General features: G+C 46.6%; 1 protein-coding gene across 15 annotated transcripts in view; it reads left to right on the top strand.

Moving 5' to 3' along the window:
• Window positions 1–12,385, top strand: part of MYCBP2 (MYC binding protein 2) — a 1,771,217-nt gene that overhangs the window by 1,451,960 nt on the left and 306,872 nt on the right. For all 15 annotated transcript variants that reach the window (XM_085622060.1, XM_085622057.1, XM_085622054.1 and 12 more), the window contains one exon: window positions 9,816–10,055. In XM_085622060.1, the coding sequence (XP_085478186.1) occupies window positions 9,816–10,055 (240 nt within the window). The remainder of the gene's footprint in view (window positions 1–9,815; window positions 10,056–12,385) is intronic.

The following is a 12,385-nucleotide window of genomic DNA, read 5'->3' as shown; positions in this document are numbered from 1 at the left end:
TCACTTTTCTGATGTGTGCTCCCTTTGAGCCCCTTCACAACTGTCCCATTCGTCTACTGACTCTGAAAACTGCCTTCCTGGTGGCTATCGCCTCCGCTAGGCGGGTGAGTGAGCTCCAGGCTCTGTCAGCTAAGCCTCCCTTCCTTTCGGTTCATCCGGATAAGGTTGTCCTCCGGACACGTCCTTCTTTTCTTCCTAAAGTCGTGACTCCCTTTCACATCGGGCAATCTGTCACGCTGCCCACCTTCTTTCCACCTCCGCATCCTTCAAAAGGTGAAGAGAGGCTCCACCGTCTGGACCCAAAACGTGCGCTGTCCTTTTATTTGGACCGCACAAAACAGTTCCGGGTGGACGACCAACTTTTTGTTGGATATGTAGGTGCTAAGAAGGGTAAGGCTGTGCACAAGTGGACTATCTCGCGATGGGTCGTGTTGTGTATTAAACTCTGCTATTCCTTGGCAAAAAAGGTCCCTCCTGTTGGGCTGAGAGCCCATTCCACCCGGGCCACAGCGGCGACAACTGCCCTGGGACAGGAAGTCCCCTTGCAGGACATCTGTCAGGCGGCGACGTGGGCTTCACTGCACACGTTCGCCAGGCACTATTGCCTGGACAGCCAAGTCCGGAGAGATGGCCACTTTGGCCGTTCTGTTCTCCAGGACTTTCTGGTGTGATCTTGGTTCGCAGGCCCACCTCCGGGGTTGGTATTGCTGGGGTATCTATTCTAAGGTGAGGAATCTAACTAACGTGTTTCTTTCAGATGAACAAGTTACTTACCTTCGGTAACGATGTATCTGTAAGAAACATTAGTTAGTTAGATTCCTCACCTACCCACCCAGCCTCCCCGTTCTGCGAACCGACATCTAGGGTTAAGGTTCTCCCTTTCAGGGCCCTAGATTTTTTGGCACCAGTGTCGGTCTCTTGCATGGCTCAGCGTCCCTGGCGCGGAAAGCTATGTATAAGAACTGACGTCAGCGCGCGAGGGCGGCGTCTAAGTACTCCGTCATTCCGGCGCACGACGCCGACGACGGACGCGGAGCCGCAGACGACGCCTAGCGACGCGCAAGGGGTATTGCTACAAAAATCTTTCCGGATCCAGTCTGACGCCTGGGGATATTCTAAGGTGAGGAATCTAACTAACTAATGTTTCTTACAGATACATCGTTACCGAAGGTAAGTAACTTGTTCATCTGGTAGAGACGTTGTCTAGCCGCAGATTCCTTAACGCCCACCCAGCCTCCCTGTTCTGCGAGGACCTTGCTAAGTGGGGTTCTCCGCTGGCCCCTTTTACAGTTGACATTGGTTTTTCTCTCATGGGTGCTAACATTGTTGCGTCCCTTTGAGATTTGCCATAATACAGCTGACTCCCTCTCAGGGACGTTACCCACAGTTCACAGGAGACTACGAGCATTTTCAGTTCACCCTGCTCCCCTTTGGCCTTACCAGCGCCCCTAGGTGTTCACCAAGGTGATGGCGGTGGTTGCAGCTCATCTGCGGAGATCAGTGGTGCCAGTCTTTCCCTATCTCAACAACTGGCTGCTGAAGGTGGGCTCACCTCAGGTGGTCATCTCCCACCTCCAGACTATGGTGGACCTCCTGCACTCGCTGGGGGTCACTATCAATTTGCCGACGTCACACCTCATCTCTTATCAGACGCTTCATTTCATCGGGCTGTTCCGGACATGGGGCAGTTTCTGGCTTATCCTCCGGACTGGCGAGTCCAGGATATTCAGGCCATGATACCGATGTTTCTGCCTCTATCCTGGATTTCTGCGAGACTGACTATAAGGCTACTGTTTCTCATGACCTCCTGCATCCTGATTGTAATGCATGCCTGCTGGTATATGCGGGCTCCGCAGTGGGACTTGAAGCTCCAGTGGGCGTAGCATCAGTGGAATCTCTCCAACATGTTCCACGTCTCCGAGGGCATTGCAAAAGATCTGCAGTAGTGGCTGACGAGCCGCGATTGGCTCAGCGGTATACTCCTCTCTCTTCATCAGCCAGATCTAACAGTAGTAACAGATGTGTCACTCCTTGGCTAGGGCGTCCATCTGGTAGAGGTGGAGAGCAGAGGGTTCTGGTCTCCGGCAGAATCTAGACTACTCATCAACCTATAGGAGTTTCGAGCAAACCGGTTCGCATTAAAAGCCTTTCTACCTTCCATTAATGGAAGGCTAGTGCAGGTGTTCATGGACAACACCACCGCCTTTTGATACATCAGCATATAGTGCAGGGTGGGATCGTGGACCCTCTGTCAAGAGGCCCTACATCTCTGGACTTGGATGGAACATTGGGGCATTTCCATGGTGGTTCAATACCTGGTGTGCTCTCTAAACGCCACAGCGGACAAACTCCACCAAAGATGCCTAACGGACTATGGGTGGCATCTCCAACCGGAGTTGATGAAATGTCTCTTTCAGCTGCAGGGAGAGCCTAGGTTAGATCTGTTTGTCACTGCTGAGAACATGCAATGTCATCAGCTCTGTGCACTGGAGTTTCCAAGGCGTCTCTCGCTTGGAGATGCTTTTCGACTCGAGTGGAGCTCTGGTCTCCTTTACGCTTTTCCGCTAATGCCACTCCTACCCAGGTTCTCAAGAAGATCAGGAACGACCGGGCCCAAGTCATCCTTGTGGCTACGGACTGGGCTTGGAGAATCTGGTATCCCGCGCAGATGACCATGTCCATCGGTACTCACATCTGGATGCCCCTTTGGGAGGATCTCCTGTCGCAGCAGCGAGGGAGAGGTTTCCACCTGAACCTGTCAACAGTCCGCTTTAATGCGTGGTGATTGAACAGCAACAGTCAACAGCTTTTGACCCTCCTATGGGGCACCTTGTCTCAACTTTAAGGCTATAGATGCAATCCGCATCATAGTGGAGCGTGATCTTTATCACCCCACACAGTGGAAACCCTCTCACCACAGTCTGGTAAGAGTGGAGCCCGCCATTATTCCTTTAGGTCCTGATGAAGGCTGCGGACCCTACTGGGCCACAAGGCAGAAACATGTCGACCACACTGACTTCGGTGGGGAGACAATAGAATCCCCAACACACCGATCACTCATTTTAAATACCATATAGATGCCAGCCATATTAAAACTAATTTGACATCTATAATTGCCTTTTAACTCACTTTTTGTATTTAAGGGCCCCCACTTAGTTTAGAAGTGTATCCCTGTCGTCAGGTGTATGCCCGCCCTCTACCAAACCACGTTTCTAGAGGGCGAGGACTGGTCAATGATGAATAGGCTTTCCTGTTTTCAGTTTATATTTTTGTAAATTCTGGTGTTTTTTTCAGTGTTTTCAAGTGATTTCAATACTTTAAAAAAAAACAGTGGTTATCAGTGGTTACACGTTTTCGCGCCATTAAAAACAACAGAAAGTGTTTTTCCGGTGTTTATGGAACTTTTTGCTTTTATTATTGCTTGTTTTCTGCACTGATAGTGCATGGTATATAGACAGTGTACGTACCGTGTATATGAGGTCCAAATTCATTTTTACAAATCAAATGTATCGTAGTACACCATACAATACTTCTTCAGTGAGTCTTTCGTCATGAACGCTCACTCTTTCCTTCTCATGTAAACTTTTATCTGTGAAAAAGCCCTACCAACATTGGAGCTTGAGACAGGCAACGCCAAAATAGCCAGTACACAATTTGCTAACGCTGGTCATTGACATAGCTTTCCATGTCATTATTGGAGTACCCAAAGATTGTGATTTTCTGCGACAGGTTCTGCAACATATGCGTTGAACTGGATGCATATGCCCTCAGTTATTGAAGCAGTCAAAAATGAAGGAGCACTTTTGAAGCTCCGGAGATAATTTCCCTTTACGGAAGGGATCTATAACTTGTGCAGAGTACCACAGTGAGGCTTCATTGACTTCAAATGCCGTGGTTGGTGAAGGGCTATTTCTCATACATTGTAAAATAGAAGTTCCTGAATTGCTCCTCAACATTTCTTTGCTTACCAAGTGGCAAGCACTCTTTTCACATATAGCTGTCACTATACCTTGCATCGTATGTTTAAAGCCAGGGGTGTTTGGCAATTCACTTACTATCAAGACTGACTCACTAGAAAAGTGGGCTGATTTACCAAGGGTTTTTACCCATTCTCTGTGGGTAAATGTGATGGTACATATTGGGAAAGATTCTTATGAAGCCTACATTTTTCCTATCATTGAAAGGCTCAAACGTAGCCAAGAAATAAAATATGATTTTGATATTTCGTTATTCTCTACAGTTTATAAAATAAATAAACACCTAAAACAAGACCACAAAGCTGAAAACAAGGAAGAAGAAACAATATTTTAGTGACATCCCTAAACAACAAAACTCAAGCAGAATAATGTTAGCCCAGTCTTTCTTACTGCTACTTTATATAACAAAGTTACATTGTATTGGCCCCTTCAGGAAGAAATAAAAATGACTTTCACTCTCCTTTTCCTTTCTTTGAATGGCATTTAGTTTGTTGTTGTGCAGGTTTTTTTTCCAGTGTTTATATGTTTATACTGGTTGTAGGAGAGTAGGGTCTGCTTCCTATGGTCACCCCCACTTTTTGCTTCACTGGTTTTCGACTTAGATGTGGCTGTGGGCCTGCTAATCAGACCCACAGCCCAGCTGTTCTCTCTCTGAATTCATACTATGTACTTTAGGTACATAACCCAATTGGTAAGGATCACCTTAGAGGGCCCTGTACAGTGTACCTTGGGTACCCAGGGCATGGGTGTACCCTAGGCCTACCAGGGGCTGCAGCATGTATTATGCCACCCCTGGCTGGCCTCCCATCATGACACAACTGGCTGATCACTCAGCTGGGGCAAGGTCGTGTAATCACCCCTTGCTTAGGTATAGTATCCCTATACCTACCTTATATATAGACACATGGGTAACCTTTCAACCACTCCTATGGCAGGCCTTAACAATCCTGAAGGCAGAGTGCTTGGTAACATGTGAGATCGTGCTCTAGCATGAGCTGAGCCTGTCTGCAGCTTTCGGAACCATGTCCTTATAGCTGTTCTATGATATCGCCTACCATATACTCTTAAAGTGCCTTATAATCCTCGCGGTTATGGTAACTATGGTTTGGCTTTATCAAAACATGTTGTGTAAGGTGTCTAACACTTTGGAATACTACCCCCACCCCATTTTTGGTGATGAGGATAGTATTCCCCCCTTCTAGAGGGAGAAGACATGTTGAAGACCTACTACCCGGTTAAAGTTAACCAGAGCCCCAGCATCACAAAATGGATGCTGCTGCCACGGACACAAGTCTGACCTCCTGCTGCTGGGAGTCCTTCCAGCGAGGGAGGCTTGGACAATAGGTTTCCTGCCTTGGGAGGTGCTAGCACCACCCTAGACAGGGCTTAGTGTATTGGGGCAGGGAGGGATGAAAGAAACGAGACACTGCCTGGGGCACACAAGGTGTCCCATGCATAGTCCGGTTCAATCCGGTGCTGGGGCACTCCAGCCCAGTCCTGGCGCGAAACTGGACAAAGGGAAGGGGGTGTAACCACCCCCCTCCCTGGTCCCACCCATGGGAGGGACCTAGCAGGTAACCCAGCCCCCCCAGATTAGTATAAGAGTGGAAGCTGAGTCCCTAGGACTTTGGATTATCCTGAACTGAAACTAGACACGAAACTCTGGACCTTCGACATTCGACGACAAGAAGACTGAAGAATCTCCCTTGTGGCCAAGGAGTGGCCACCCTGTGCAAACAGGCACCAACAAGCGACCTGCCGTTTGCTTTGCCTAAGTTCTACGAGGAACCGACTGCAGAGCCCGACCAGCGCCTTGACCTCCAGACTTCTCTGACCCTGATCCACATCCACAGCCAAGCTGAGATCCTTGGAGGCGACGAGAGACGTGGGACCGGCTACCTGGGAAAATTGGCGAGTAGCTTCCAGCGCAGCTTCTGAGGCATCCTCGAAGTTGTGCTCTGGGGATTGAGAAGCCCCATCCCCGAGCACCATCTGCACCGAAGATCAGCCCTCCACACTCCACGAGTTCTGCGTGGGGCCCTTTTGCATTTTCCTGCTCGACGCGTCTGTCCGGTTGCTTGCCCGTTGGCTAGTAGCCTCAGTGACGACGAACCCTTGACTTTTCACCGCTGGTTTGGCTCCTCCAGACTGGCCCTTGCTTCCTCCAGACTGGCCCTTGCTTCCCTGTGAAAGAGAAGCACCTCAGACCTTCCTGGTCTGCACCTGAAGCGAATTTCCATTTCCGCGTGGCTTGCCTTTGCCAAGGCTTGTTGACTCCAATCGGGACGTCGACTCCGCCAGCAGAAAGATCCTTCGTGGGACAGCTCGTACCCTGGTTCTGGTCGTCCTCGACGCCTCCTGGTCCACGCAGCTGCAGAGACAAGCTTCAAGACATCACCTGTGTTCTGCACGACATCGCCTGGTTCCTTCCTGGTTCCACACGGTCACTGGCTAGTGACCCAGACTTTGTCCCCTCTGCTTGCAGGTGTTCTTCCTTCAAGATCCATCCTTGGATCCACCGGACATCTTCCTCCTGGCCGCCTGCCATCATCTGTTCTTCAGACATCCATAGGATCCAGCGATGACACCCGACACATCTTCACACCTATGCACACGTCTCCTGTGGGTGAGGTAGCACGAGTACTCCGGTGCTCCAGTGGATATTGACTATCCAAGTGTCTAAGTATTTAGTTGCTTCCTCCTAGTTACTTCGGAAGTGCCCTTATTCTTCTTATTTCTAACTGTTACATTCCCATTGACTTTAATGTAACCCACGTGTGTGTTTCCACACTGCACACGCTTCCCGTGGGCCTCCCACTTCCTAACTATTGGTAGGGTAGTGTAGCCCCAGCGATGCCCTAGGCCTACTCCCTGTTCGTGACGTGGTACTTATACCACTTTCTTAGTATATGGTTTGCGTGGCCCCTGGGCCCAACTGTATTTTTCCTGTGTAACTTAACGTATGCTACTTAAGAAATTGTTGTGCTTAGACCTCTACACTCTTTATGAGTTCCCTTGAATACCAAATGAAAAGACACCACACCAGATATATATAAAATTAGAATGTATTGTAAATAGGTTCCTTAAAAAGATCTTCAATACATGTTCCCTCCAGCTCGCTTCATTATGCCTGAATGGGACCTCAGTTTGGTTCTTTCTCTTCTAATGTGCGCTCCCTTTGAGTCGTTCCATAACTGCCCTCTTAGGCTCCTCACCATCAAGACAGCCTTTCTGGTGGCAAATACATCTGCCCGGAGGGTCAGTGAACTGCAGGCGCGATCATCTCAGCCTCTGTACATCTCTTTTTAACCAGCAAACTGGTCCTTTGGTCTCAAGCATCCTTCTTGCCAAAGGTGGGCACCACGTTCAACGCAGATCAAGCCATCACCTTGCCTACCTTATAGGCGCCACCTGATCCCTCTAAGGAGGAGGATAGACTCCATCGGCTAGACTCAAAAGGTGTGTTGGCTTTCTACATTGACCGTACTCAACTGTTCTGGGTGGATGATAAACTGTTTGCGGGAGACAAAAAATGGAAAGTCATGCAGAAACTAACTATCTCCTAATGGATCTTACTCTGCATTAAGATCTGCTATGCACTGGCCAATAAGCATCCCCCGAAGGGCTTACGTGCTCATTCCACCGAAACCAAGGCTGCGGCCACTGCGTTAGCACGCAAAGTTCCGTCCTGGACATCTGTCATGTTGCAGCCTGCGCTTTGCTGCACACGTTCACCCAGCGCTACTTCCTGGACAGTAGGGTCCGTCGTAATCCAGTTGTTGAATTTCTTGATGACTTTGGGGAATTTGTTGCTGTGTTCAGGTTGGTGGGTGTGGACACCCTTCGAGCCATTGCATAGTTGTTCATTGCGTCTCCTGATTTTCGATACAAACTTCCTCATTGCGATTACATGGGCTTATCCTTTAAGTGCGTACCAGGCACTTTCAGTACATCATCCATACACTTTCTTTTTACTGGACAAGTTGGTGTGGTGGGATGTGCTGACAATATTGCCAAACGTCATTACTCTTTCATATTGGACAATCCATCACTCTCCCTGCTTTCTTTGCCCCTTTTATCCCTCGAAAGAGGAGCAGAGTTTCTCTTGGATGTACCCCAAAAGGGCTTTAAGCGTTTACATAAAGCGTACCAAGCAATATCTTGAGGACTATCAGCTGTTTGTGGGCTTCTCCACAGTGAAGAAAGGGAAGGCTGTGAATAAGAGGACCCCGTCAAGGTAGATACTCCTCTTCATTAAGATGTGCTACACATTGGCCGTGAAGCAGCCGCTGGAAGGTCTTAGATCTTATTCCACCCGGGCGAAGGTTGCTCTCACAGTATTGGTGCGCAAAGTGCCTGTCCTTGACATCTATGGGCTGTGACGTGGTTTTCAGTGCCCAAATCACTACTATCTTGACAGCAGGTTCAGCAGGAATGACATTTCGCCAACTCAGTTCTCCAAGACTTTTTTGTTTGAATCCACTTCACAGACCCTCCACGTGCTTTGTTTACTCATCTTGTTGAGACGTCCTTCGTAAAGTCCTTCATTTAAGCCAGTGGTTTCCGGTGTTCGGCACTGGCACTTAATTGCCGGCACTGGCACTTAATTGCCGGCACTGGCACTTAGTTGCCGGCACTGGCACTTAGTTGCCGGCACTGGCACTTAGTTGCCGGCACTGGCACTTAGTTGCCGGTACCCACATGGTTGTGCCGTTTGTGCAAATAAAAATTGAGCAGAAAAACAGTTGTTTGTTAATTCAATATACATTAAAAACAAGTAATACCCGACACCCAAGCCATTCTTAAAGCTTTGGTGGCCTCGAACAGTCTGATTTGCCAACTTGTAGCAGTGTGATTGTTAGTAGTTGTGTAAGTACAGTGGCAATGTGTGGTGCAAACTGCGGTGGCCTCCTGACGAGGGTCCCGGCACTTATTTTCTTTTTAAAAATTAACCACTGTCTTCGAACCAATGCCTTACTGCAGTTGCAGGCTTCTCCTCGGAGATTGAGGATTATAGATCTATGCTACCCTGAGCTATGCTACCTCAGCTCAGGGTCAATGAAAACACATATTGTGTGCTAATCCATTGTATGCCTTATTCTGGAGTTCAGGTAGCAGGACACAAATTAGTGTCATCCTCCAAAACATTTGATACCCATAATCAATTTAATCCCTGTAGCCAAGACTGGCATTTATTTATTGACATTTATTATATGCTACTCTTTAGTCTGTCCTTCTAAATTAAGGTTCACTGGGAAAGATACTGAATTTTTATTAAAATGTATTGATTAGAAAGAACTTTATCTTGCAGTAACCATGTGTCTGATAGATATTCTATTGGTTATGTTAGCCTGTGTCCTAGCTTCCAGTGATCTCATGCATTCCTCTTTTAAAGCAATTTTTCAGGGTGGATAAGGACACTTGTTTTCATGCATGTGCACCCACAGAAATACCATTTTTGGTATTGTTGCTTCTAAGTGGTTCTACGTTTTAGGATGTCTCTTACTGCTCAGTCTGTGTAAAGAAATATATTTTAGGGTCCAGCCCAACTTCTGTTATTATTCCAAACGTTTAAGCAGAATGAGTAGAGAAACAACAGTAAGGGTAAGTAGCTTCTTCTTTAAGGAAGTATTTGAATGAGGATTATGTATAGGCTTGTATGGCGTGGTGGGACACTGGCAGCATGGGCAAACAGCCGCAAATATTTTCCACTATGATAATAAGTCATCTTCTGCCATGTACTAATGAATCTTACATTAGACTGCAGCCTCATTACATTATATATATTACAATTTGCTGCTCCTCAACGAAACCTCTGTTGCTATTGATTCATTTTAGGTGGACCTGGATTCTAGACACATTGGATGGGTCACAAGCGAACTCCCTGGTGGAGACAATCACATTATCAAAATTGAACTGAAAGGCCCTGAAAATACTCTGAGGGTTCGACAAGTGAAAGTTCTTGGCTGGAAAGATGGGGAAAGCATCAAAATTGCTGGGCAGATCTCTGCAAGTGTGGCGCAGCAACGGAATTGTGAAGCTGAAACGCTAAGAGTTTTCCGACTTATTACATCCCAGGTTTGGCATTGCACTATAATACATATTCCAGTACATAAATGCTCTCAAAATGTCAGTACATTTCCCTTCTTAGTTATTTTTCCTCCACATAGGTAAACTACTGATTACTGGTCTATTTGAATTATTGCCAAGTTTAGCATAGATACACTTTTCTATTTCCCAAGCATTCAGTCTCAAATTATATGAAACATCTACTATTTAAAGAAAGTATTTTCCTAAATACAAATCATGCATGTTGAAAGTTGTTAAGATGTGTAAAAATGCAAAAGTGAAATGAGGATCAAAGATAAGACTGCTAATCTGCAGTCTGCTGAAATAGGCCCCTATGTTCTATCTGAATATTCAAAAACATGGACTAAAACCAAATATGCTACTATGAATGCCAGAGTAACATTAATGCTGGCAGAAACAGGAAACCATGCTCATTTTTATGGTTTTTTGGAGCACCTTTTCAAAATACTTGACATGATCCAACTAATTTAATAAGCAGGCAAATCTTACCTGAAAAGTACTGCAAGCACTCAGGTAACAAGCTTCAAACTGTTATGTAGCACACTTTAGCACAAAGAAAGATCAAGCAGAAAAATAGGGTTGTCATGGACAGGTGTACTCAGTGAGCAACAACTACCACAACATGTTCTTGGATTAGAGGCAAGTGGGAACAACTGTGGAAACAACAAGTCCCCATACCAAATGCAGTGTTAATGTAATTTATAATATTTAGTAATTCATTGAATAGCAGCACTGTCACAGAGGCCTAGTTGAGCCATTATACCATGTACATGAATTCAAAGAATTAACAGTTATAAATGTGAGAGGGCAGACAATACAAAGGCCTGATTACGAGTTTGACGGACAGGATTGCTCTGTCACAAATGTGACGGATATCCTCTCCGCAGTATTACAAGTTCAACAGGAAATAATAGAATCGTAATACGGCCGAGGGGATATCTGTCACATTTGTGACGGAGTACCCGCTCCGCCAAACTCTAATCAGGCCCAAAGTCTCTTGCGTCCCTGTGAAGCAATTCTGGAAACTCCTTGCTAGCATCCATGACCAGCATATAGTAGACAGACCGCTGTTTGAGCACCACAGAACAGTATGCTCTATTCTGTGTCGAAGTCTCACATATGCCAGCTAATACAGCCTTTTATAGCTGATGTATTGGCACTCATGGTCATTGATCCAATTGGTAGACTTTTATGTGTTCATTCTGGTTGGCTACAATCTTCAGGGTTGTGGCTCTTTGTTATAGTTGATTTAGGAGACTGCCTTAGTATATGGTGCACACTTATTTAAGTGATACACCTTGCACTAATCCAGGCAAACCTTATGGTGATTTTAGTGGTCTTTGATAACCATAGAAAGCTCTCAAAGTGGTAGTTGTGGAGAGCAGCCTTCAGGCGTATCTTGAAGGAGTGTTGAGCAGCTTGTTTTACTTCTTTTAATCATTTAGTGTTGGTTCAATGAAAAAGAACCACAAGGTGTTTAAAAAAGAACCACACAGTGTTTAAAAAAAAATACTTCTTTCATATGGAGACATCTGCCTGTGGATTCCTCATCTTTTGAAGTGTCCCAATGTGCAGCATTCCACTGAAACTTTTATTTTCATTTCTCCCACGTCGACGAGGACGTCACAATGAAATGGCTCCGTACGTGACTCCGTGTGATGTAATTGGAGCCATAAGAAGAGCTCGTTGGTGTGCTGATGTTAGTTCCCTTTTTTCCGCGCCATTAGTGCGTAACAGTTTTTTCCTAGGCTCTACATTTCTGGGAGTTTCTTTTTTACTGTTATCGCGACTTTGTAGCCGTCGAAGATAACTACGCCAAGGAAATCAGGATTCAAGCTGTGCAAACGAAGACGGTTTGTGGTGCCTCTGTTCAAATCATGACGTCGGGACATTCACTTTGCGCAAGTAGATGAATCTTAAGGCTCTGACGGAGAAAAGAGGCCAAGTTATTCATGGCCAAGGCCAAGATACAGAAGAGGGGTCCCCGTAGGTCTTGACGCCTCATACTTCGAGGTCATCCAAGAAATACAAAAAGAAGAGGTGCGATGGTTCTCACTGTCGATCTTCGAAGGATGTGACTCCAAAGTTGGTGTCTCCGAGCCCTAGACGTCCTCTCAGGGATGTAATCTCTCAGACTCCTTCACCGGCAGCAACTCCAGCTCTGTCTCTGAGTGCTGTGACTCCACTGGTTCTGGGGGATGTTACTCATCCGGTGCTGAGGTCGGATTCTCCAACTCCAGCCCCTAAATCTCCTACGCCGCAGCCAGGATCCAGCATATCCTGCTTTCCCGACTCCGGGATCGGATCCATCGCATTTT

This window comes from Triturus cristatus, chromosome 8, assembly GCF_964204655.1.
Source record: "Triturus cristatus chromosome 8, aTriCri1.1, whole genome shotgun sequence".
Classification (NCBI taxonomy): domain Eukaryota; kingdom Metazoa; phylum Chordata; class Amphibia; order Caudata; family Salamandridae; genus Triturus; species Triturus cristatus.
This window is presented reverse-complemented; position numbering and strand designations above follow the sequence as displayed.